Source organism: Vigna unguiculata, chromosome 1 (genome assembly GCF_037176805.1).
Source record: "Vigna unguiculata cultivar grain cowpea cultivar isolate G323 ecotype 2 chromosome 1, ASM3717680v1, whole genome shotgun sequence".
Classification (NCBI taxonomy): domain Eukaryota; kingdom Viridiplantae; phylum Streptophyta; class Magnoliopsida; order Fabales; family Fabaceae; genus Vigna; species Vigna unguiculata.
Window position 1 is genome coordinate 39,199,466 of NC_140792.1, and position 27,529 is coordinate 39,226,994.

The 27,529-nt window shown below is 30.3% G+C and overlaps 2 protein-coding genes across 4 annotated transcripts; one reads left to right on the forward strand and one right to left on the reverse strand.

The window, feature by feature from the left end:
- Positions 1-1,796: 1,796 nt before the first annotated feature.
- LOC114190799 (calmodulin calcium-dependent NAD kinase-like) lies at positions 1,797-6,074 on the reverse strand. Of its 3 annotated transcripts, none has more exons than XM_085665065.1 (9): positions 5,964-6,074; positions 5,605-5,781; positions 5,174-5,397; positions 5,018-5,079; positions 4,081-4,302; positions 3,488-3,614; positions 2,993-3,315; positions 2,764-2,908; positions 1,797-2,277 (listed from the first exon to the last, which is right to left on the reverse strand). In XM_085665065.1, exons 1-9 carry the CDS (start codon positions 5,980-5,982, stop codon positions 2,221-2,223), a joined length of 1,356 nt encoding a protein of 451 aa, XP_085521191.1. In that variant the 5' UTR covers positions 5,983-6,074; the 3' UTR covers positions 1,797-2,220. The 3 variants fall into 3 exon arrangements, with proteins under 3 accessions (XP_085521191.1, XP_085521189.1, XP_027935642.1); XM_085665063.1 differs by having other exon boundaries at positions 1,797-2,284; XM_028079841.2 differs by lacking the exon at positions 5,964-6,074 and having other exon boundaries at positions 1,797-2,284; positions 5,605-5,818.
- A 14,914-nt stretch (positions 6,075-20,988) lies between these two features.
- LOC114193757 (flowering locus K homology domain-like) lies at positions 20,989-25,698 on the forward strand. The gene is made up of 7 exons (XM_028083686.2): positions 20,989-21,133; positions 21,457-21,981; positions 23,034-23,283; positions 23,679-23,827; positions 24,019-24,306; positions 24,413-24,607; positions 25,292-25,698. The coding sequence occupies exons 2-7, from the start codon at positions 21,469-21,471 to the stop codon at positions 25,475-25,477; spliced, it is 1,581 nt and encodes a 526-aa protein (XP_027939487.1). The 5' UTR covers positions 20,989-21,133; positions 21,457-21,468; the 3' UTR covers positions 25,478-25,698.
- Positions 25,699-27,529: the final 1,831 nt, after the last annotated feature.

The following is a 27,529-nucleotide window of genomic DNA, read 5'->3' on the forward strand; positions in this document are numbered from 1 at the left end:
CTGGTTTTGATGATGTCCAACGTCTTTGTATCACTGTTTTACTGTCTTAGATTTAGACATGAATTTATCTTGTGTATAGGTGATGCATATCTAGGACTACATGTAAACTAAGCTTGAGTTGTATAGATTAGTTGTCAATCTATTGAATATGTCATATGCAGAACTTACTAATGGATTGAATATTTAACTAATGGACTATTAGAGGGCACTGTACTGATGTAGTGAAAATTCACCCACGATAATTGATTCGGTAAATCTCTTAATCTACTAATCTCACTAGCAGAACTCTTATTTAAAAATAGATTTGAAAATCAATTTGAAGGTTACACATAACTGAATCAAGAAGAGATCTTTCTGAGATTGAGATTCGCAGAGTTCTTGCTTTCTTGGAGATCATTCAATTGGACATTCAAGAAGATTGATGATGGATTTAACTTTAGGATTGAGTGTCACATCTGCACATCCATTAGGTGTATTCGTTCCTTGTTCTCTTTTGAATTGTATTTTTGTTCATTGTTGATTCACTGTGTGAGTGAAGGTCTAGGTGCAATTGTGTGGAGGCATTGCATCTAGGGGAGTTCTTGATTTGTAGATCAAGCTCCTTACTCTTTAGGGTCTTGAATTATATAGATGCTTTTGTAATTCTTGTAACTCTATTAATTTAGTGGGATGCTCTTAAGCTCAGGTTGCCTAGGAAAAGATTGGACTATTGTAACTCTATTGTTCATTTTGAATCGAACCAGTATAAAAATTATTGTGCTCTTTTGTTTCTTTCATCTTCTATGTTTCCTAATTGATTAAATCAGTCCATTAACTATAAATTTTAAAAACTGGGGATCTGAGTTTTAAAGATTAGAAATAGTAATCAAGATTTCCTTAAATTCATTGAAAAACCAAAATAATCAATTCATCCCTTTTGATTGGATTATATCAGACACATCAGTTTTAACAAACTTAACATTGACGCTCATGATGTGTTGTTACTTCTCACCTACGTGGTACACATGGCTTTTTAATTGGTTTTTTCATAAAACGAGTTTACTTTTTCGTTGTTATGAAATTCAAAGTAATTGATTTTATTGACTGCAAATTTCTAAGGCAAAAAAGAGAACTTAACGTGTTGCAGAGAAAATCGGTGTGAGAAAGAAATTTTGCTTGAATAAAATTTAGAAACTAATGCGAATTTGAACCACTTTTTCCTTTGGCTTTGAAGGTAAGTGCAACTTACATTTTTCGTCTGCAGAAAGTGTGCTCTGTTTTTTGTTTTTTTTGCAACCCATACATTTATGAGTTGATAAAAGTTCCCTTCATTTTCCTATAATCTTTCTTCTTTCATTTTTTCCCCTTCTCCTTTTATATTTTTGTGGCAGACAAAGCATGGTAATAGATATCTATTTTGCTAAATTTCAGTTTTCTGAGTTTTTTAATGATTTATTAAATTTGGATATACTTCCTTATAAGAACTCCTAACAAAGAGAATTAGAATAGTCTTCCATAAATTAAAATTAATTTTCAACATAAATTAAAAGAATTTAGAAAGTAATAATTTTCTTTTCACAAATTGACTTTATCACTAAATATTGTTCCGATTAGCTCCATACGAACATGTTTCATATGTAATCTGATATTTTCCAGAAAAAAAAAAAACAAAAAACGCTTTAGTGAATGAGCCACAACATAATGATTTTCATATCCACATGAAAAACACTAGTCCTTGTTTTCCGAAATATTTCCAATAATTCTATAAAATAAAAGGGTCTAAAAGCACAATAAAGATTCACTCTCAACTATAAAAGAATCTGCCCCAGAAGGGTGTTTGAATTATCCTTTTGATCATTAAGTTGTATCTGAACATTAACTTAGGAAATGTGTGTTTCAATTTGTGTAAGACAATTAAATTAAAATATCCTGTAAGATTAACACTAGATGCTATTTGTTTATACATGTAAAGTAATGAAGGTGGGTATAACATGAAATGTGTGCAGTGAGAGATTTTAGAAAGGTGGTTTTGGTTGAAGAATTTGATCTGTTACTCAAGGGTGAAGCTGTATCTGACGCTTTCAATTCTTTGGATGGAGTACTTGAGCTCCTGTTGAATGTTCAACCTTGAAGGAGATAATACGATGTCTTTCCATACTGATCCAGCTTCACAAGCTGGGTTGGGGTGCTTGTAAAGTTCATAAATGGAGTTCGCATTTTCGTTCAACTTCGCAAGCCTCTTCAAACAGTCGAACTCATCTGGATCAACAAGCAGTGTCTTGTCTCTGTCTTTCCATCCTATCAACTTTACAACAATTATGGGCTCAGTAATACCAAAATAGATCTTCAACCAATATTAATCAAATGATTAATGCATGGATAACAACATTTGTAGTTTGTTGTGTCAAAGTTTCATGTCTTAAATACTTTTATCATCTTGTGATCAACATAGTTCGTTACTCAGTAGATAATATTGTTCCTTTAAGCATGTCATCAGAGATTCGATCACATGTCTATCCTATAATGATTTAACAACAATAAGATCTGAGTTAAGATATCCATATTTTTCAGTGAATTTTGATGCAATGGATTAAAAGAAAAACACTCTTCTTTGTCTATCTCTCTCTTACTGATACACATTAGTTTCATTCATGAGGCTAAATTTCTCTCTCGGCAAATGGTGGGATCCATTTTGTTATTGACTAACAGTTGCATCAATAATTTGTGTACACCAAATAAATAAAAAATTTGACTTTATCGGCAGAAGAAAAGGGAAATGTGTACCTTGGGTGGACCTTCCAATGCATTTGTGAAGTATAGTCGTGCATTATCTACTAGTTGACAGTAAGTCATAAATGCCTGAGCAAATCTCTTGTGTGATTTCAACTGTGAGTTTACTCTCACTGCTCTTCTGCACATGATAGCTCTCCTGTTTACATTCAAATTAAGATGTTAATCTCCAAAGTGAAACTAATGAATATGTTGATCAGAAATTGAAGAATTTGAAAATGACCTTATGCCTCTAACAACTGCAAGATAAGCATCACATACTACACCAACAAGCTCTATCCTATATGGTTTTCGCTTTTTGCCTTCAACTTGTTCAGGCTCTTCGCCTTGAATTCTCTCCCAATAGTTTTCAATTACACTTCCATCATCCTTCACTCTGTAGCCAGCTCCCATGCGGTAACGTCGACGGTGAACGTTCCTAGCCATTGTAATTGTCTGCACAACAAAGGGCACCCAGGACAGTGTGCCATCCATGATCACATCTCGTCCTTCATTTAGTGCTGTAACTAAGAGTGATGAGGCTGCATCTGTGGATGATTGGTGTACCTGTTTGGAAAGAAAAATCAAACAATCCAATGCAAATGTGAAGTGGATGAACCACTTTGGACTTGAAAAAGTTACCATTTCAAAAGATTTGGAATTGAATAATGCTACACTAACATCTACCAATTCCTACTTTTATTGCAATGGCTAGAGCAGAAAATTAAAGAGTCTCAACCAGTTCTGCTGTTTGAATCATGTCATGGTGACCCCTTGAGCTCAGGGCCTTGTAGATCACATCTGATTCTTTGAACGCATCTGCCTCAATGATTACGGCATTCCCGGCTGCTCCTGCCCAGAAAGGTCTGTTCAAAATTCATTTACAGACAAACATCATTAGTTCATTGTCGTTTATTCATAATTAAAACCTATTGCTAGCACAAATTATCGTTGAAAACAGGGAAACAAACGAAGATGAGTATTTTTTACATATCTAGGACAAATTTGCTCAAATTTTACAAAAATGGACAAGTCGAAGTCTCACTATTTCATACACTTACACAGAAGTTATATAAAGTCGTCAGAACCTTGCTTTTAAAGTCGTATAAGTCCACACAATTCAGTTCATGATCAGTAATATTTTGGTGACTTGATCATTTTCGTAATATATAGACAAATTTGTCCTAAATATGTAAAAAAACCAACATAGATGTTTTCTTGGAGTACTTTGTTCATGAACAAATTTTTGAACAGCCGAAATGTGCTGAGTATACAAACACTAAATGAAAAAACGTTTCCGAAAACACTAAACAAACTAGGTCTTACACTTACTCTTTGAGAATATCCTTGAGCACGGTGCTCTTGCCAGCTCCCATGCCTCCACCCATTAAAAGGAGCACTGGGCTCCTATCGCTATGAGCTACTGGAGCCATCACCTCTGTACATTGAGAATCATCAGTTGTAGCAATTCCCATCGCTTTCATTTCTTCCACTAAGGTATTAAAAACTCTAGCCACCTTCAGATTCTTGGCAAGTCTCTCGAACCTTTGCTCTCTGTGTAATTCAAAATTATTTGCCTCAGAAAAAAATTTAAGCTCAACCAAACCTAATATAATTGTATCTAAGACAATGATAATTGTAAATCATTTAACTACAAATATCCAGCTTTTTTGGAACCATAGAGAATAAAGTCTTGTTTCATTAACTTATAGGATTTCATCCCACTAAATTGACATGAACAAATGCATTTGAACAGAGGTTTGGATATTTCCTTTCAAGTGATGAGAAGCAAAAACTATTTTTTTCCCTAAACCTGCATTGTTTAAAACTGTTTATCTTTTCAGTCATGCACCAGAACACTAAAAGGAACACATAATCAGTAAAATTTGGATTATATTATAGCTTATGAAAACTTTCCCAAGGTAAAATCTTTTTATGAATTTTTTAAGACAAGAATGAGAATAAAGGTAAACCTAAGGAAGCTCTTGATGTTAGTAGGGTTTTCGGTAAAGAACCAACAACTGAAGTAATTTAAGGAAAATAGAAAATACTATAGTTATTGTTTTGTTATCATGGTGAGCTTAAGAGATAAGTTTAATGGAGTGTGTAACACTGTAATAAATATGATTAGGAGAAAACAACTCAGTAAAAGGTAGGTGATGTGGAGAAGTTTTGAATAAAATAGATAGAAAGACAAATTTTATTGAATTTGTTGGAAGAACTTTTAGTTTTAATGGTAGTACCACCACATAATACCAATAATACACACCTAGTTGCTGCCATAACTATGTGCTTGAGCTTCTTTTTTGGCTCGTTTTCCGAGCTCAACACCTGCATATTAATCAGAAAGAAAACACGGTTTCAACGAGTATTGTACAGAGAAGCCATTTTAGATTAATTATTAAATGAGTAAGCATCACAATACCTGACTCATAATTGTGTCACCGTAGTTCCAATGAAATGCTAAGTAACTAAGAATGCATCTCTCAAACTCCTCAACCAGTTTCACATAAAGTGAATCTGCATCGGGTTCATTCTCAAAAAAGGCGTATATATCATCTTCAAGTCCCTCGTATTTCCTTATGTATTCAGAAGCTAATCTACATAGATGGGGACAAAATCTTCTGTCTTTGAACCCCATTTGCCTAGCTGCAGAATCAGAGAACTTTCGAATAAGGAAAATGGTGATAGTTATACCATTTTTCTATAATAAAGCACATTTTATTCAAGCCAATTATTGTTATTGTTATTGCTTTAGAAAACAACATAACATTTGCAACATAATTTCAGAACGATATACATGTTTGTGGATCCATGTATATAATCGAAAAGAAATGGAAAAACAAACATTATTACCTACGTAATGCGAGAATCTTTCAAGCTTTGGGACGTGGCTTGCGCGTGATAATCTTATACGTGGGATGATCTTTCGATCTCTAGAATGTTTCAGACGAAAGTGAAAGATCACGATAAAGAACAACCCCACAGAAATGGCTACGGTGATCTGTGTAAAACTGGGTTTGACATCATAATCTGAACAAGTTTGAGGGGAGTGAGGGGAGAAAACCATCGTAATTCAATTCACATTGCATGAGGAATTATATATTTTGATGAATAAATATAGAGAAAAAACTAATGAAAAAAAATTTTAACAAATCAACTACAACATGCGCATGAGACTTGAGTTTTCCTTTGTTTTATTTTTCCGAGTTTACCTTTCTGCATATCTCCCATAAAACAAAAGACCCAGAGGCCACAGGAGCTGCAATGAAGGAGAATTTTGTGTCTTTTGACACTGTCTTTTTTTTGAAGATTTGATTCTGTAGTTGTTTGATGAAGTTCTTCATCATATTTTTTCAACACACGTCTTTAAATATAATTTTATTAATTTAAAATTACAAAAAGAACTCATGAAATAATCCAAATTAATCTTTTGAAATGATAAATGATGTTCATAATTTTAATAAATATTAATTAATAACAAAAATAGGTTAAGAATGTATTATTATTCTGTTCATTGTTATATTTGTTTGGAATAGATTACAAAATTGACACGTCAATGCACATTTGTCTATGGGTCATACGTATGTAAAAGGAAAATGTTTCCTCATTGTTGGAAATATAAAACATTATCATTTTTCATACAAATTCATAATTGTAGGTTAATTATATATATATATTTATTATAATGAAATCCAAAACTGATACTACTTAAAATGGATAATAAAAACTCGCTTTGCATTACTCGTTCCTTTTAAATGTACTTACACGATATATGTATCTTGTTAATCTCTAACACTGTATTTCTATGCATGGTTGGTCCTGTTGAGAGGAGTTTGAGAGAACAGACTTGAGAGATTGCATGTATTCCTATGCAGCGATTTGCGTGGAAGTCAAAGAATGAAAATGCAGGATGTATGATGATCCTCATCTAATCAAGGTGAGAAGATTTGAAGGGATAACTTGTGATTTTACCATAGTATCCTTATCACGTGCCATCCAATTTTCACGTGTTTTTGATTGCTTCTCATTTTTTTACAATTTTTTTAACTTTATTTATATAATTTTTGTTTAAAATTTAATTGTATAATTTTTTTTACATTCATAAAAATTTAATTTTTTTATTTTAAAATTTCATACAATTTTAATATATATTTTTTAATTTCTATTAATTAATTATAATTATTTTTATAACATCAAATTACAAAATTATTCTCTTTTTTCATTGATATTTTAGTAATTTCCTAATTCTATCTATTTTTACAATTAACTTTATTTATCACATCAATCAAATCTCTCTAAATTTTATAAAACTTATCTATAAATCCACTCACTTTACTTTCTAAATTCACTCAAAAAAACACAAAAATTTATCCATTTAAATCTACACAAATTCATTTTCACACTCATTCCCATATTCACCCGTCAAAAAGGAACACACCCTAAGGTCTAAATTATATATCAATCGTGCCTCTTTTTGTCATATTAAAAAAGCCCAAAACTATTTGAGTAATTTTCATATGAAAATTAATTTATGTAATATTGTAATATATAACTCTTACATTAATACGCATACACTATAAGAAAATATTTATTAACAACCAATGTTAGTGATCTCACAAAAAATTGTTAGTCACTGTAGTGATCAATCTACAAAATAAAAAATTATTGATATAAAATAGTTAATATTATGAATAAAAAATTATAATTAGTCTCTAAATTAGTTTATAAAAATTTAGCTTTCAAGGTTTTAACTACTAAAGAAAACACTACAAGAAAAGGTCTTATTAACAACCAATTTTAGTGACCAAAAGTTGCTAGTCACTATAGTAACCAATTTAGATATCAATTTACAAAATAAAAATTATTGATTACTAAAATAGTCACTATTATGAATAAAAATTATCATTGGTCGCTAAAATATAGATTTATTTTAAATTTAAATCTATAATTTTGGAATTAGTACAACTCGTTTAATTAAATTTAAATTGAATCATTTTTAAATTTAAAAGATTTCAAATCAACATAAATTGAAATCAGTTTAAGTTAACAAATGTAAGGTCAAGTAGACATAAGTAAGGAATGGTCTAGATAAGTTGAATCTAATTCCTACAAGATAAAGTTGAATTAAAGCCAAGTCATAAAAAGTTAGTTAGGATCAGACGCAAGATAGGCTGAGTCATACGCATATTAGGCTAGACCAAGCCAAATCTCAATTAGGCTCGACAAACCTAGCCTTGAGTTAGGTCGCACATAAGTTGACCAGAATTAGGCCATATAGGGTCAAGTCGGACCCAAGTCTAGTCTAGTCGGAATGGTCACAAATCAAGTTGAGATAAGTCAAATTGAGTTGAGTCAAATCTATGTAAGGTTGAGATGACCCAAGTCCACATCCAGAGTAAACTCAAGCCCAACTTGAGTCGAGTCATCCTAATCCATTTAAGGCAAAACTAACATGTTTCCACTTTAGGTCAAATTTGTTTACGTCAAATTCAAGTTGAGTTAGTTTAGATTCATGTTAGGCCAAGCTTGGGTTGTCCCGTCACGTTGATTTAGGGTCGAGACCAAGCCAGTAAGCCTAGGTAGAGCTAAAATAGATTGAACTCAAGTTGGTTTGGTCAAACTTAGTTAACCTGGATTCACCTTAGGCTGAGTCAGACTAGTCCTCATCAGCCTAAGTCAATATTAACTCAGATTTAACTGAGTAGACCAAGTCATTTTCAAACAAAGCTAAGACAAATCTATGTTAGACCAAATCAAATCAAAACCAAGGTGAGCCAAGTTGTCGAAACCTGAGTCAAACAAAAACAAGTAAAGAACCAAGTCCAGATGAATTAAAAGCTAATTTTGAATTAAGTGACAATGAGTCCATATCAAATTGACCTAAGTCAAAATTCAATTTTTGATTTCAACCAAACATAAAATGAGTAAACTTATTTATCAACTTGTTTTTACGGAGATATTACTTTATTTTAAGTATGAGAAATGTACCTATTTCAATTTATTTTTTCGAATCAACAATAAAATAAACAAAATCGAGACAATATCCCATTTTGCGAACCCTATTTTTTAAATATAAGAAAGGTTTGAAATTTTGTAGAATCATATAGTTAGTTTTAGTAAGACAAATAAATTATTATTCGTACTTCCTGTATTATTTTCTAGTCACCATGTTTTTTATTTGATTTCTATATTGTATTAAGTCTTTCATCTTCAATAAAAATAGTGATTTTTTTTTCGGTTAAAAGAATTATTAAGTCACACAAGGTAATTCATAGACACTTTTAAATTTGAAATAAATATACTTTTCAAAAATATTAACACCGAAGTCATTTAATTCAGAACTAAAAGAACTCACATTTCGTATCAATTTTATTTTGATTTTTTTTAGAAAATACTTAAAAAATTTGTTTTAAAGAAAATTGCAAAAAATTGTTATCAATGTTTTTGCAAAATATTTTGTATAAAACACTTTTCGCAACAAATTTTATAAGAAATACTTATAAATTTTATAATTTTGTAAGAAATATTTACCTGCCAATTAAGATTTTTTTTAAAAATTGCAAGAAAAAGTATTTTATTACAAATTTGTTAAAAGTTTGTAAGAAAATTTATCTGTAATATAAATTTTTTTAATAATGATTCCAAGTTGAATGCATAAGATAAAAAAAGTAAAAAGATTATGATATTTGAGAACAATTTTTTGACAGAGGTCGACAAAGTTTACTTCTCAAGTCACAATAAACCTTTCTTTCCTCCATTAATATGTCGTCATGTGTGCATTTTCAAACATTTATTAACAAAACTTAGTTAAAATATAATTTCAAAAAAAAAAAAGCAAAATGTGCCCAAAAATTAATCAACATTTAAGAAAAATATATATATCAGCAAACTTTCAAACAGAAACTGTTGTCCTCAATGAATTTTGAACCTATAAACATAAAATAGTTTTATACAAACACTTGTTTTTTCCACCCTTGTAAATCGAAACCACTCATAACGCCATAATCTCAGTAAGTGGGACATAAGTACATAAATCCAATGAAGAATGCGGTAATTACAGTTGCCATTATTATCAGCAATAAGAGGCTTTTGAATTGGAGAGAGAGAATAAGAAAAAGAAAGAGTTGTATCGGTGAGTCACCTGAGTATGCCTACCTGCTAGTATAGTAGCTGATCCAATTCTCAACCAACCCAACATAAATACCAGTTCTTCACTTTGTTGATGAGCATGTAGCTGAGGGGAATGAAGCCTGGTCCGAAATCACTCGACAAAGTTATGTAACGTGTTTCTGTCTCAATGAATGATCTCGAACCAGATGACATTCCCCACAACTTTGACGCGTGCACGATGAAGAGGGAGAGAAATTGATACAGTTTTTTACATGATCATGCCATGCATTATTTTACCAGAGGGATGTCCTTATATACGTAAATTTCAGACCAGATGCTTTCTTTCTTGGGCCATGTGATGCAATTTGGAGTCCACTTTCTACACTCTTGTTTCTTGCGCACCACACTTTCCTTAACAACAATTCTTGTTTGCACAAAAATTGTGTATTCGAATTGTCTCTAATTAATCAAGGTTAAACTGTCATTTTGGTTCTCACAAACGGAACCACGTCGATGTTGAAAGTAGATATATTTCAGATTAGGTTATTGGCCTTAATTAAAATACTACCTATACCCTCAGTTTAAAATTTGAATGGAGGGCACCCCTAGACTCACTTGGTACTCTAAACAAAATTGCTGATATTGGAAGTTAAGTATCATTCAATTAATATAATGATATTTTGTAATGCCTTGAGATTCCTTATTTTTAAAGGTTTTGACCTTGGCTTTATTCTCCTCTCTCAAGTAAAGGAATTCACTTTTGTTTGCCACTAATGTGGATAAAAAATTGTGATGGTGATCAGTCATTAAGGACCATATACCACTGAATATGCCAATTTTGGAGCACACAAGTTTAATGAATTAAGAAAGGTTGGTTAAAAAGTATAAACATATATGAACAAAAAGGGGAGAGTAATAGTATATGAGGGGGAAATGTAACATGAAAAGTTGCAAATAATTAATTAAATAATGGATCAAGTAGTGGTTAATATGCTCAAGAACATAACAAAAAGAGGAAAAAGTAATAATGGCCATATGATCTCAGCACATGATTGTTCCAGCTGTGATATAGAAGACAGTGTTTCAAACCTCAGAACTGAGATCTTCCCCTTTTATTGCTTTTTATATGCAGTTCATATCTTCCAATCATCCATCCAGTGTGGATTCAATTCAAAATGATAGTTAAACTCAAACTTGTATATTTTAGATAAGTTGGTGCATTCTTGAACAAATGAGAATCGAAAACATAAAAGTATATAATATTAGAAGATATTTGGATCATCTCGACCTTTGAATCGGAGTTGAATAAGTGAAGAACATCTTCAAAATGTGGTAAAAAAAGTGTCTGGCCCAAAAATGTATACCACGTGAAGTTTTGATAGGAAAATTGTAGGTGGAAAATGAGATTTGTTGGGAAATGGGAGAGGGGGTGGCAACAGGTTGTCATGCAAAGCTCTGCTGAATAAAGCTTTGATTATGTAATTCCAAGAGCAATGGATCATGTTGGGAACCCACCTAATGGAAATTCATTTTCACATTTCAAGGATCTTCACCTCAAAAACTGTGATCCTATTAGTAAATTCTGTCAAAAGTGACAATAATTGAAACACTCCTAAAACACAAATTCTTAACTTGGTAAGTACTTTTTCTTACTCTATGCTACACTTCCCATTGTTGTTAGCATTTTTTAATTCCGGAAATTCTTTTTTCTTTTTCTTCCTTTCACTTCTAATCACTGAAATCCAGTGTAAATAGTGTGTATATGTGAGTTACTTAACAGTGTGAAATGAGATTTACAATTTTTGGATTGTGAGAGGCACATAAAAAAGACAAATTTTTCGTAATCATGTTTATGTTTAAAAACATATGTATTTAATTTATTTTTGAAGTAGTTTACAATTAAGTTAAAAACATGGAATTTATCTACTATATTAATATTATTTTATTTTAATTCTGACTACCAGTAACAATACTATCTACTGATATATTTTAGGTAATATTACTACATTTTAAAACTATCATAAAGAAATAATACTTAAAAGAGAATTATTTATTGTACACTTCGGTTGGAAAATGATACTTTAACGGAGGAATTTCTATCGATAATTTTGTTGTGTAAATGTACTACTATGTGTTGTTTATAGGATGTCATCTTTGGTAGGAGTGGATATAAATTTCAATGAATATAATTTTATTGGTTAGACTTTTATAAATTCTGTGGCCTTTTATTTTTATGTATACAAATTATTCTCACAAAATAATTCCATCTAAATATTTGAGACCTTTTTACTTTTATTCTGAATTTTTTATTATTTCTTTAATGCGCTTATTAGAAAGTCTATAAAAAAAAAATAACGTTATTTTTTTCATATATTACTATAATAATTTGTAATTAAATAAAAATGTAAAACAGTACATACGTGATGTATTTGTTTTTCGCTTCCCTTCATTCTAATTATTGTAATCTTTGATCAACTTATTCAACTATTTTAAAAATTTTAAATTACATTATTTTTATCATAAAAACTCTATTAATAATTGTTAATACAACATAGTTTTATAAATAAGTTAAACTTGTCAAAAATATAACAACTTTTTTATGACATAAATTCTAGTATTCCTAGTTTAGAAAATTTTGACTTTTTAAAAAAGTTTTGTTAACAATAAACACTAGGGTTTATGTTTAACACTCAAACTAAATCATCCGTGCGCTTTTTTTATATATTTATACGTGTTAACAAGTATCTGTAGATATTTTAAGAAAAATTTATAAAATAAAAAATAAACAAATATTTCGGAGTCGTTAAAAAAAAGCATTACAAATCTTATTATAGTTTTGTAGATTAAAAAGTTGTAAAAAGTAATTACTTTAATTTTTTTATTACCTTATAGATGAAGTTCATAAATTATGACACATTTTTCTAAGAAAAAAAATTACTTATGAAGAGATAAACACCAGATGAAATATGAGGTTAATTTACATTATATATTGACATAAACTTTAATTAAAAATGTTAAGACAATAAATTTATTAGTTTTAATATTTATACACTACTCACCCTTCTCATATTTATCTAATGTAGAACTTCAACTCAATTTTAAATTCTCAACACTAAATTATATGTGTGGTTATTCAATAAAATTTCAGATGGAATAATATGAAAAAAAAAAAAGAACAGCACAAAATTACTATGAAAAATAAAAATTTATTTGTATTATATTCCTATTTCTATTTGTACATGTTTGAAGAGATAATTTTCCAATTACCAAATTCCTAAAGATATGAATATTCATGTTTAGATTTATCAAGGAATGAATGTCATAACGCTAAACTTAGTATTCATACTCAAAATGCATAGAATAACTACCTATAGTTTTAGATATGTGGATAAATGTGAAATTGGAAAAAAAGAAAAAGTTACAATGAATTAAGTATTACAATTTATATTTTAATCCAATTATTATCTCTTTCTTTGTTGGCTTACTCGCCGATTAATATAGTAGTTTTGAAATTTTTTTATTCACAATTTCACTTTACTTTATCTAGAAAAAGTGGATTATTAAACACATATCCTCCATCACTTACGTTTTTTTTTTCTTTTATTAAATATTTAACATTTTATCTATTTAAAGAAATATATTACAAATAATAATTATTTACTATTTTTAATAATGACTTAGTATCAAATGTTTTTTTTTTTATGTTTAATGGTTTCTCATAAAATTAACATTCTTTTTCAGTAAAATACACTTTATTCATAGTTGTGTAAAACAGAATAATAGATGGGTGCATTTCATTTCACCATAAAAATTTAAAGATATATGGTATTTATAATTTTTAAATACATAAAATCCTTTATATTGTAGTAAATCCATATGTTGGAACAATGAAATTACAAATTCCTAATCACAAATTTTAAAATAGTCCTTACGTTCTTACTTAATCATTTAAATTTATAAAAGATTATTGTGTAAAAAAAGTATTTCAAATGTCAATGCTCTCTTATTATGGAAACATTATATTGGAAGACTGTAAAAACAAGACAACAAAGTTATTATTTAAGGTGAGACAATTACATGTTGTATGGTTGTAATAATTTTTTTTATCTTGGCCGACAGTGTTTGTGATAATAATTGCTAAGTTCCGTCATGGCAATTGAAGGATCACTTTCTTGAATAATTCCATAGCATACCAGAATCATCTGCTCAGGCATTTCAAGGTGGGGGCTTTGCTTTATGTTTTCCATTTCCTTTTATTGGCAAAACTTTAAATCCTACAATTCAGGCAACAAAATCCTTTAATACCAATAACTTACAAGACAATCTTATAAAACAAGCAAAAATAATAATTTAGATTCTCATCAGTTGAGTTTCTGATGCTGTTTTTATTGAATTTTTCAAGATTTACTGATAAACAATAATTTTAATGTTTTAAAATATATCAAAAACTTCTTTAGTATACTAGAAATACAGTATTACAGATTAAATAGAAAATCTGGACTAGAGAAATAATTGCAAACTCTAAAATGGTCTTCGGTGCCCACTATGAGTAGTTTTTGTGTGTGTTGTCTGAGTTTCTTCACTTTCTTTCCAACGACACCGAAGGGCATGCAATGCTTTAAAAACAAAAGAAGGGTAAGATGATGGTTATTTAGGTGGTACGATCGGGAGGCGGGTTTAAATCTTTTCGACTCGTTAATAAATGAGTTTTATATCAGATTAACTCACTAAATAATCAATTCGAATCGAATCTGACTAGAATAAATTACCTTTCTTAACATTTGTATGTTAGATGAAGTCTTAGACTCTTATGTTATTTGAAGAGTTCAAACATATTAAACAAATCTTTAAGTTCACTTATTATATATAAAGCACGAAAGAAAATATTTAATATCATTTGTGATATATTATTAACTTAAATTTAAAATATTAAAGAATATAATTAAATACTATTTTAATCGAATTATTAGTCCATACAAATAAGTATAGGCTTAAATACACATTTGGTCCTTATTTTTGTCAAAATTATTCAATTTGGTCCCTATTTTTGTTGTTTGTTCAATTTAGTCCTCGTTTTGGTAAAATCGCATTTAATTGAGTCTTTTTGGCAAACGGAGTTAAAATTGTTAACGGCACAGTGACACGGTGTCATTGTTTGGGCTACGTGTCAGTTTTTGGGCTGTGACGTTGGCACAATGAACTTTTATGACCGTTGGAAGTTTAAAAGTTAGGGAAATTGATTTGGGGAAGAAATTAGGGTTTGAGAGGTTTGAAGCAAAACTGTGGCTAATCCAGTTGGGGAAGAATCCAGTTGGTGATTCGAATTTGGCGTTTGAGAGGTATGTCTCATCACCATTCGTCTTCTTCCTCTTGTTGTAACAGTTGGGGGCAACCAAGTTGCGGTGGGTCTCATATTCGTGGTTCCAAGGGTATGGGTTTAATCCCCATTTGCAAATGTGGAGAAGTTGCAGTGCTTCGAGTGGCAAGAACTTTGAAGAATAATGGTAGACAATTTTGGGGTTGTTCTAAGTTCAAGAGTGCTGCTTCCAGTGATAATGTGTGGTGTAACTACTTCAAGTGGTGTGATGAAGAATTTTGTGATGAAAGAGATGGTATTATAGCCCAGCAAAGGATGAAGATTTTTGAACTGGAGATTTTTGTGAGGGCTATGAAGAAAACGAATCAATTTTTCTTAGGATTAGTTATTGTTGTTGTTGTAATCTTTGTAGTCATGGTGCCAGTAATGTTAAAAATTCAATGTGTGTAGGTGAGGATGATGTTTTGTGGGTGTTGAAGTTATGAATGTAAAAAACCAGGGTTGTAAGTTATGAATGTTGTGTGTGTTGGTGATGAAGCAGGGTTGAGTAATGTGTATTTTGTTCTGCATGAATGAATCTTTATGTTGGTTTACGTTGTTTAATTCCATCCCAACTCTTGTTTAAAAAAGTCCATTTAAGTCCATATTTTCGTTTAAAATGTGCAATTTGGTCCCTATTTTAAGTTTAAATGTTCAATTTGATCCCTATTTTATGTTTAAAATGTTTAATTTGGTCCTTGTTTTAAGTTTAAACTGTTGAATAGAGTCCCTGTTTTATAACACAACCTGTCAATCAGAAGTGCAAAATATACCAAAATATAATTGAATCCATATTGAACATACAAAATCTGTCAGTCACACAAGTCCAAATGCGAATCACAACTCCACTATTGGAGACCAATATTCATTCAAGTGCAATCAAAATCTGTTAAAGTCATGCAATTTAGATGTTAAACAAAAGTGTGCTGGACAAAAAAAGTTAACAAACAGAGTACCAATTACTACAAAATTACTACAAAACAGGCCTAAATGTCCAACCGCAATGTCGAAGCCTAACTAATGTTGTCTCCAATCGCAAAAACCCTAATTTTCCCCTTTCTGACCAACCCTAGTTTTCGCGATCTCTCGAATGCTCTCCACCCTCTCCAATGATAAATTTCAATTCTTCACTCAATTGATTGCTCTCCACAGTTATCACTTCTCGCTGCAGTAAAACCACATTTGATTGCCTAAGTTCATTGTGCTTGAAGTTTTAATTGTTTTTCACTTTACCATTTTTAACTTTTTAATTTATTTAACTTTTTTCCCCAATTTTTATTTAACGATACACTGTGCCAATGTGTGCCATCACGTATTCAAAAAACTGACACGTAGCCCAAACAATTACACCATGTCACTGTGTCGTTAAAATTTTTAATTCCGTCTACCAAAAGGACTCAATTAAATGCGATTTTACCAAAACGAGGACCAAATTGAACAAACAACGAAAATATGGACCAAATTGAATAATTTTGATAAAAATAGGAACCAAATGTGTATTTAAACCATAAATATAAGATATTTAACAATTATAATTCTTTTTTATAAATGTTATTTTTAATTTAGTCTACATAAATATTTTTTAAGACTGTATTCTCAGAAAATACATCTTTACTTATTTTCGTCCCCTCAACTTATTATTTTTTTATTGTGATCTTTAAACACAACACTTTTCTTATTTTAATTTCTAATCATGTCATATGCCACATGACATTCTGAATGACGTTATTAAGTTTACAATTTTCCTATCGTATAAGTAATGGTGTCATCATGCTAGCGTCATCATCTTTGGATTTAAAATGAGTTAACAACATGCACTAAAGAAACCAAATAAAAAATATATATGACCAAAGCATAGTATGGAACCAAAGAATTAATTAAGTTATTATTCAAATACAAATTTATATATATATATATATATATATATATATATATATATATATATATATATATATCATAGTTTTTACGTAATATACTGTTGTATATGTATTCATATTTTTATGTCATGTTAATTAAAATTATACTGGTTAATAAAATATTAAAATTAAAAAATATTATATGAATATTTATAAATATTAATTGTAGTTTAAAAATGTTACATAAATTTTCTATATTATAGAAAAAGTAGTTATATTAATGAAATGCATTTTTTTAATATAGTTACATTTTTATATAATTTGCATAATTCGTAGACGAATATAAATCACGAGTATTTTTTTTAAGAAAATGTTACGTAATATTGTATTGATAAAGTATCGTTTAAACATAATTTATACTATATCCTATCATATCTTTGTTTTTTCTTTTATGTGAACACTTCGCATAATTATAATTTATTTTGGTTTTATTATTTCCTTTTTTATATCATTTTTTTATATTATATTACCAACTGAGTTATACAAATATAAAGGCCACTTGATAAGTTTTGATTTAAACGATATTAATGATTTAATTGGTGTTAGCTAAAAAAGATTAAATTAAACAAAATTAACAAAAATTGAAATCTATTTAAGTACACAAACAAAATTAGGAATAATTTAACAATGTAGTTTAACATATTTTATATATTTGCCATATTTTAAGATTATTAATTTTTACTATTATCATATAAATGTATTTATATTATTATTTTATTTTATTATTGTTATTAGTTTTTAATATTAAAATGAAAATTAATTTATATTATTATCATATTTATCTGGTTTAATTAGTCGGGTGATACCTAATTTTATTTACATGTGTCAGTTTGCCCTTCGCTTTTAAATACGTGTCAATTACGTTTTAATTCTTGACAAAATGTTTCAATTAGGTCACTAAAAAATGAATGATGTGTCACATGTCAATTTGTGTTTTTTTTTTTCATTTTTTTTTTCTTTTTTATTTTTTTTTGAAAAAAAAAATTACCACGTGTTTGGTCTCTAGTGTGACACGTGACACTATTAGTGCCACGTAGTAAGATACTGTCATGTGTCAGTGTCATTGTCATTACCTAGTGTCATTGTCTTGATCTCAATTTAGTCCCACATATATCTCTTAGTTTCAATTTAGTGTCATTATTAAGTGTCATTGTCTTATATCAATTTAGTGCTCCCGATATGTCTATTTATTTCAATTTAGTCCTCACATATGTATTTTTAATTCAATTTAGTTCCAATTATATTTTAATTATATATTTTTTAAATTATACTAAAATATTTTAACCGCAAGAAAATATTTTAATTATATATATTTTAAATTATATTAAGATATTTTCAACAAAACTTTCATTAAAATGTTGGAGAAAGAAAACAAGCATGGTAGATAAAAAGTCAAATTTGAAACTTGAAGATAAAACAATAAGGCTTACACAATGAATATATTGGGAACTTGAAGATAAAAGTTAGAGGATCAAATATCATCGTGAAGAATGACCATAAGAGTATTTTTTTTTTATTGTGTGTGTGTGTTTTTTTTTATATTTACAATTGTTAGGTGGGTCACCAATTTATTGGTCCTACTAATTTAATTAAGAAAAATAAAATAGGTAATTTTTTTTATGAACTCCAAACTCATTATGTAATTTAAAATATGCAATCCTTGCATGAGATTTAAAGAGATGAAATAGAGTGGGAGACATAGTGATATAAATTGTGAGTGTTTTTTGTGAGAGAAAAAAGCATGAGAAAGAGAGAGAGAATGAAGAAGAAGAAAAAGAAAGAAATAACAACTAATTTATTATGTTCCCTCTGTTATTTATTTAAGTATCCATTGGAGTTTGTTATGTATCTTGTTGGTGAAGAAAATAATGTTCTATTGATCATTGGAAGTTCTAAGAGAATTTATTTTGTATCAATTAATTATTATTGGTCGAAGATTTTACTGCAGGTCCAATGATTTTTTCCTCATAGTGAGATTTTTTCAGGTTGAAAGTTTTTGGTGTGTGCTAGTTCCTCTATTCTTTGTTTATACATTTTATTATTTTGTGTATTATTTATTTATGAAAGATTTGATATGTGTTTTGGTTCTCTTTGTTTATATGTTGATTTGTTATCTTCCCAACATCAATGATGTAATTGGAATAAAAGATTTAATTATTTTACTAATTTGTTAATTTTTTGTAGAGTCATAATACTTTTTTATATATTTTGAATTGTAATTATTAAAAATATATTTTATTGAATTTTGAAATTATAAACATAGTGAAAAAAAATAATTAAATATTTAAATTACGACAATTGAAAATAATAACATTTATAAATGTCGTAATATAATATGAATTATGACATTTTCAAGTATTGTTATTTTTATTATATTTATTTTTAAAAGTAAATAATATCGTTTTTGTCTCTCACTAGTTACTTCTTTAAAGTGACACTTTATTTAAGGTATAAAGAAACGTTTGTTGTGGTGTTTAACTTCAAAATAATATATATATATATATATATATATATTATGGCAACAAAAATTAGGATATTTTAAAAAAAATGTGAATAATATAAAAAATAAACACCGTTACGCTATTTTATTAATGACTATTTAACATTGATTGGTTGTGGATCGAAGAGATAAACTTTTATATTACTTTATGCACCTTTTATGCAAAATAATGTTTTGAAATAAAACATGAAAATGTCAACTTGTTTTGTGAAATTGATTGTTTTGGAGATGAAACTATTTTTTTCTTCATACTTCATTATCGTGCACATATTAATTTTATTTTTTAAGAGATTTTGGAAATATGTGCTAGTTTTGGCAAAAGTATTAATTTAAAATATACAAAAAGATTCATAGTGTAGAATGTAAAATCTTTAAGGAATTTGATTAGAACTTTTGATGTCAATACTTCAACTGGGTTGTGTTTAAAATTTCTGTAAGGTGAAACCTGATTTATTTGATATTCGAATTTGTTAATAAACTTTTATTAACATATCTGCAACTTAAAAATAAACAAATATTTATATTTTTCAAGGAAATTATACAATTTATTTTACCTTTGTAACTATTACTATTAAGTCTTTCTCAAAATCTTATTTAAATTCATTAAATTACTCAAATATTATAGTAACATATCATAAATCATCTACTATTTAGTTTAACTATCATTATTTTGTTTATTTTAAAATACAAAAGTATCCTTTTCATTTATAATAATTAAATAATTCAAATCAGATAAAAATGAGGTAAATCATGACATAAAAAATCTGCAGTCATTTTCTTTCTAATGTCTCACATGTAGAGTGAATATTTTGTTTCTCAATTAACAACATAATTACCAATAAATCCAAAAAATAAGGATTTTTTAAAGTAATGTTGAATTATCTTTAGATTGAATTAAAATCAATTAATTATTCTAAAATTATTAATATTGAAAAAATATTTGAAAGTTAAATTTGAAAGTTAAAACATTTTTTATATGTTAAAATATTTAATTACAATTTAAAGCAATTCAATTCAATTTTTGCAAAAAAATAAATTAATTAATTAATCTAAACGTGTACGTAAATTAGGGGTTTTGATACTCAAAATCAAATATTAAACTAAATACATTATAAACCCAATGTAAATTAAATTAATTTACATGAAAATTCTAAGGTGTTAAGTGAATTCATATACTAAATATATTAATTTGTGTACATAAATTTATTTACATACGACTTAATTTAAATTCATCTCTCACAAAAATACCATGGAGTACACGTACATACATAAATAAATAAATAAATAAATATATATATATATATATTTATTTATATATATACGAGCTAAAGCTATCACCTTGTGACTCGGAACGAAAATATCCAATATATAAATGCAACTTGTTTCTTTGGGCTTTAGCAGCTGTTTATCTTATTCTTCTCGTCTCATTCTTGCAAAACCTAAATTCTCCGCGGCTCAATATTCTTGTACTCCTCTGCAATCTCTTCTCTCACCCATCATGTAAGTGTATTTGACCGTTAATCTCAACAACTTACAGCCCTAATTTTTTCAACGTTACTCTCTGTTTCATCTCTCTCACTGTAGTTTCTAGGGCTTTTCTTTTATATATTTCTGCTCGATATCGTCCGTCAGGACGCCGATTTGAAGTTTGTTTTTAATTTTTGAGACTCTGGAATTTGTTCAATTGTTAAACATTGTCTTTTTATGTTCATTCTGAAAGGCAATTTTCTGTTTAGTTTTCGTGAATTTCAATTTCTGCCGAATACGGGACGGACGGTTAATTATTCAAACTGAGTGATTTTTTTATTTTTTATTTTTTGCAGAAAACATTTCTCATGGCCGAGCACGGTTTTGATGGTCATGATGAAGGATATGTACCGGAGGACCCTAATTTTCCTCATAATCACTCCGATGAACATGATGTAGGGACTGTTATTGATGGCTCTGGATTTCCTCATCTGCTGCCTGATGAACATGATGCAGTGGATTTGGTGGAGGATACCGATTTTCCTCAAAATCATTTTGATGAACATGAACATGATGCTGGAGGTTTGCCCGGAGACACGGACTCTCCTCAGCAGGAGCATGTTGAAGAAGACCATGGTGCTGGAGAAATGTCTGAGAATTTTGATTCTTTGCCGGTAGAGGGATCCGAGGCCGTTTTGAAAGGGAGTGAAATAAAAAAGTGGCCCGGGTGGCCTGGAGAGAATGTCTTCAGGATGTTGGTTCCAGTGCAAAAGGTCGGCAGTATTATTGGCCGAAAGGGTGAGTTTATAAAGAAGATTACAGAAGAGACTAAGGCGCGAATTAAAATTCTTGATGGTCCGCCTGGAATCTCAGAAAGAGCAGTAAGTTTCAATTTCTGGTTATTTTTTGCATTGAAGGATAACATTGCACATGTATGAATGTCTGTTTGAAGAATATCATACTTGTTTATTTTGCTGATCATCTTGGTACATTGAAAACAATTAACTCTATTTTGACCGTCATAATGGTTACTTAGAACTAGTGTGGCTTATATTTAAATTGGGAATTATGTAATACTGTAGGGAAGACTTTTACATAGTCAAACAAACTTATTATGTAATTGACTTGAAAAATTAATGACGTGTCATGATAAAACATGTAAGATATTTACAATGGAGTAATTTTATTTAAAAAAAAATAGAGTTGCAAACGGAGTGGATCAAAAAGTATCCAAGTGAAGCAAAATACAATACATAATAATAAAACTGGTTAAATATACACAAGAAAAGGAGATGTCTTTTGTCTCGGTAACCAAATGGATATGTGCAGGTTGTCAAGCAAATATGAGTGATCAAAGTGGCTTCAAATCGAAGTGCCAAAGTTCAAGTTGCAGGGAACAACAATGAGCATGTCAAGTGTCTATGTTAACAATCAGAAATAGTTTGTGCAGACTTTGATGGCAAGAGGCTTTCACTGTACCTGGTAACTTCAGAACTCAGGTCGATTGGTGTCTTGCCACACTCCGTGAAACTATTTCCTTGAAGAACACCTAAACTCAATAAAAAGATAATACAGCAGAAACTATTAGATGAAGTCAGGACTCAGGAGATAATGTGATTGACATCTGTAAATCTGAAATTTGTCTTGATTCATCCATCAATTAGTTGGGTGACAGCTGCCTTGAACTGGAATTGGTTGCTAATCCATTGAAACAGAGATTCACAGTGTGAAAGGAATTGAAAATGAAATTAAAACCCAATGGTTTTTTGTTGCTATTACTACAATTTTGATGGACAAATATGTTTTTTGAACATTGAATGGATCAATTTAATTGTTTGCTTTAAAATACGAAATGAATGTCTTTCATATTTTTGAGATCTTATAGTCTTGTATTTTGTGTTACTGAATTTTCTTTCTTTGATGTTTGTGATAGGTAATGGTTTCTGCAAAAGAAGAGCCAGATCGGCCCATACCACCTGCTGTTGACGGTTTGTTAAGGGTTCATAAGCAAGTTATCAATGTTGACCGTGAACTTACAGATAGCGCTTTGACTGCTGGACGATCAGTTGTTACCAGGCTTCTAGTGGCAGATACTCAAGCAGGAAGCTTGATTGGGAAGCAGGGATCAACGATAAAATCCATTCAAGATGGTTCTGGTTGCACCATACGAGTTCTTGGTTCAGGTTTGCTCACAGCTGTTGTATATTATTTTAGGGTATTCTTGCTTGTGTTTGCATCTAATTATTTATAAATATTGCTTTTAATTACTTTTTGCCCTAGGTTTCATTTGGGTCTTTCTAGACATATTATACCAAATTGCATATGCTGTCACTAGATCGACCCATTACACTTGTACTGGTTTTTGTATCAGCTGTTCTTATTTGTTTTTGAAGATTCTGTTCCAGTCAAATGCTGCATTTTTTATTAGTTTTTTTCTTGATGAGCAATTACACAAGAAAAATGATTTAGCCTATTTTGAATGAAAAGTACTGGACTGTTCTTTTAAATCTCTTATTGTTGTGTGCCTGGATATTGGGAATTTCTATTATGGACTAATATATTATTTATGCTTAAACAGAACACCTGCCAGTATTTGCTCTGCGAGATGATAGTATTGTTGAAATACAAGGGGATTCTACTGGTGTTCACAAGGCCATTGAACTTATTGCAGTTCATTTACGCAAGTTCTTGGTTGACCGCAGTATAGTTGGAGTTTTCGAGACACAGGCAAGTCTCCCTGTTTTTAAATTATTTTTCAATGTTAAAGATCTGAATTCAGAAATAGCTTCAAGGTTTCTTTCCTGCCTCTTGTCTTTATTTCGTCAATGTTGAGTGTTTTGCAATGTTATAATATTCTTTATTGTATAAGTTTCTTTGGATACCATTCTCTGGGTAAATTTTTCCCTTCCAAACTTCAGATGCAAACATCAGATGTCAGAGCTAACCAGAATGGACCACCACATCAAAATTGGGGTCCTCCTCCGCAAGGGTTTCCTGCTGGTGGTGGTGGTGGAGGACCTGCTTTTGCACCCAATCAACAGTATATGCCACCTACACATCACTATGATAGTTATTACCCACCCACTACTGAGTTGCCTCCCATGGATAAGCACCTTCATCAAGGTCCACCACCTGCCTATGCAAGGGATGCTTCTGTTGGAATTCATTCATCAAGTGCGCAACCACAACAATCTCTTGTAACTAAGGTGTTGTCTTTTGCCTAACTTGAGGATGCTTGTAGAGAATATCACTCGCTTTTGAAACCCTTTTGTTTTTTATCTCAAATGATGTAATTTTCTGTATACTGTGCAGGTCACGCAGCACATGCAAATTCCTCTTTCATATGCAGATGCTGTTATTGGAGCATCTGGCACTAATATCAGTTATATTCGTCGTGCTAGTGGAGCAAGTATTACAATTCAGGAAACAAGGGGTGTTCCAGGGGAGATGACTGTCGAGATGAGTGGAACTTCTTCTCAAATACAGGCAGCCCAACAGCTGGTTCAGGTATTTGTTCACATCTTGTATTCTGCTTTTTACCTGTATTGGCAAATGTTCAAACTTTATGTGGCACTCCTCGATATGTGGGCTGTTGTTGATTCGAATTTGAGTTATTAAATGATTTTAACACTGTCAAACATTACACCCTTGTACTGGTAGCCCCACTTCGCTGTTGCCAATGTGTCCACGATTGGCAATTTATTGGCCTTACTATCCGCTACAATTCGAAGTCCTACTGGTGAAACTCCTTTTTAGTTGTGATGTTTGTTGAATCTAAAACAATAGTTTGACAAATTTTGGGCAAGGAAGAGATGATTAATGGGGGCATCTGTATACTGAATCCACGTCTATAAAGAGTAACGACTCCTGTCGTTATTGGACAATTCTTGCTGTAAAACTTATTAATTAATTTCAAATGCTGAAATCATTAGTTTGACCAATCCCTTGCATATATCTGTGATTCCTGCCCATTGATTTTATACTCAAATACACCGAAAATGACTGTAATTATCATATTCATTTTTATGGCCTTTCTTAATACATTTTCCCCGCATTTTAATGATGGTATTGACATTGAAGATACAACTAATTAGAACATATAGTTACAGAATATGGAGCAGTTACTGGAATGGTGTTTTTTTAATGGTTTAGTTTCTCTGAAATGCTCACATTCTATATCTTCTGATGCAGAATTTCATGGCTGAAGCTGCAAATGCGACGCAGGATCCACTGGGTGGATCAGTTAGCCAAGGTTACAGTGCCTATCCAACTAATGCTCCGGTTTACGCATCTCCCCCGTCTAGCACTGGTGCTCATACAGGCCACGTGCCTTCTGCAGATTATGGGCCCGTATATGGCACTAATTATGGGTATTGATATGGTTTCTTTTATTTTGCTTGAGGAGAGCTATTTGTAAACTGTAAACTTTACGTCCAGTTATACTATGGGGTATAATTTCTAGATTATGCTGTACTAGATTTTTTTTCTCATTTTTTCTGGGTAGATGATTATTATACTGTTAGTCCTCTTGTTTTTGTTGGGTATTTCACATTGATTATTATTATTATTATTATAAATGATTTGATATTTCTAGCCTATGCTGAACAAGTTTATGGAATATATGTTATCTTATTAGATTTTTGCTTGAATAGTTTTTCCCCCCAATATTTGTATAGTCTATTCGATGAGATTTATTAATTTTTTATCTTCAATTTAGTTTTTATTTTATTTAAAAAGATTAGTGTTCAAAGGTGATCACGTGGTTTGTTTTTTCTAAGTGTATTTTTTTCTGGATTTTTTTGTTTCTTCTTCTGCCTTCACCTTTCATCTTTTAGTTTTTTTGGTCTCCATCTTTGTCATCACTCCAATCAGATGTTCATCAATCACAAGGAGGCATCCGCATCCTTTATTTGTCAGTGTCACAAGTTGATCCATAATTAGGGAAAAACAAATGTAGATGTGAAGGACTTCGAAGATTAGATTCTTCCCAATCTTGTGGGATGGTTCGTCCTACTCCTTGATGAGATTCCTTGCCTCCATGAGCGTATGGCCAGTGTCCTTGAAAACTATCTAAATGGCGGTGGATGTGAGAGGCTGAACGGGTGGAACTCTATCTGGAGACGCAAATGCATGACCATACCGCATGCTGTGGCCAGCGCGTTATATCTTCAATGGAGGTGAGTGCGATGAGGAGTGCACTCTTCAGCCATGTACAAGGTACGAGGAAAAAACTGAAAGGTTAAGGAATCATAATGAAGACGGAGGAAGAAGAGAAAGCAAACCAAAAAAAGTTAAAAGCTTAAAATTAGTTAAAGAATCCTTGGATCTTTTTAAATAAAATAAAAATTGAATTGAGGAAAAAGAAAATTAAAGAATAACTAGATTTTACCTACGAATATTTATAATAAGTAATAATGAATTCTCTTGTAATGATTGTTTTCTATGCTATCTTTTACATTTGTGGTGTATACTACCTTTTCCCCTAAGAAGGTATTAAGAATATGACCTCTAATGTAAAACTAAGTTGGTTATTCAATGTAACTTGTACATTTAATTTTAGACACATCCGGAAAAAAATTGATTTTTTTGGTGCTTATGGGTTATCCAATTTCATGCATTAACTTGTGCAAGGGTAAAAACCTTCTTTGCATCTATCCTATGATCCCTTAAAATAATATATTTCTTTGAAGCCATATGTTCCAAATAATAGCAACCAATGTACATCTCCAAATTTTGTTGTCCTTGTTGCTGATACAGCTTATTTCAAAGTTATAGAAATGATATTGACTTCTTTATGTTGTTTAGTACTATTACCTATAGCATAGGTTCCATACCCTCACTACTACTTGAGTAGAAGAAGGGGTGACTTTCTGATTTTGCACAGGAGTCATTCATGATACATGAAGAACTCTACTACCTACCCATCTATTGTGTAGATTGTCACACGTTATCACTCTGCTCAGTGTCACTCTCCACAGAAGATGTACTAAAGGGAAGGTCTTGAATTTGCATATCAATTCATAGAAATTGGATTCCTCCATGTTGGTTTCTACTTGGGATTTCTAACATGCCGATTTGAGTGCGTATATACATTGGTGTTTCATTAAAATTTGCGGTTTTTTACATATCTGGATAAATTTGTCCAAATGTTTCAAAACTAGACAAGTTAAAAAATAATTACGTCATAGGATAACGTCTTTAATTTTAAATATACAGAAAGTGTTAGTCATGTTTGGACCGAAGTCATGTATTCTAAATTATTTAAGCTGGTGCAGTAGTTTCCATGCTTTGCAAGATGTATTCAAAGTCCTGGTTAAACATAAAACTAAATCACAACTTTAGTTAAGTGCTATATTATTTATTTATAATATAGTTATAATTGTTATGTAAGTATTATTTTTCTTTATGTTTTTGTCATATATCAGTGAT

Coding starts and splice junctions, on each gene's coding strand:
- LOC114193757 (XM_028083686.2), top strand. CDS start 21,469: ATGGCCGAGCACGGTTTTGATGGTCATGATGAAGGATATGTACCGGAG. Junction 21,982..23,033: donor CTGGAATCTCAGAAAGAGCA/GTAAGTTTCAAT, acceptor TGTTTGTGATAG/GTAATGGTTTCTGCAAAAGA. Junction 23,828..24,018: donor TTGGAGTTTTCGAGACACAG/GCAAGTCTCCCT, acceptor TCCAAACTTCAG/ATGCAAACATCAGATGTCAG.
- LOC114190799 (XM_028079841.2), bottom strand. CDS start 5,818: ATGGTTTTCTCCCCTCACTCCCCTCAAACTTGTTCAGATTATGATGTC. Junction 5,080..5,173: donor GTGACACAATTATGAGTCAG/GTATTGTGATGC, acceptor ATTAATATGCAG/GTGTTGAGCTCGGAAAACGA. Junction 2,285..2,763: donor CATTGGAAGGTCCACCCAAG/GTACACATTTCC, acceptor ATTGTTGTAAAG/TTGATAGGATGGAAAGACAG.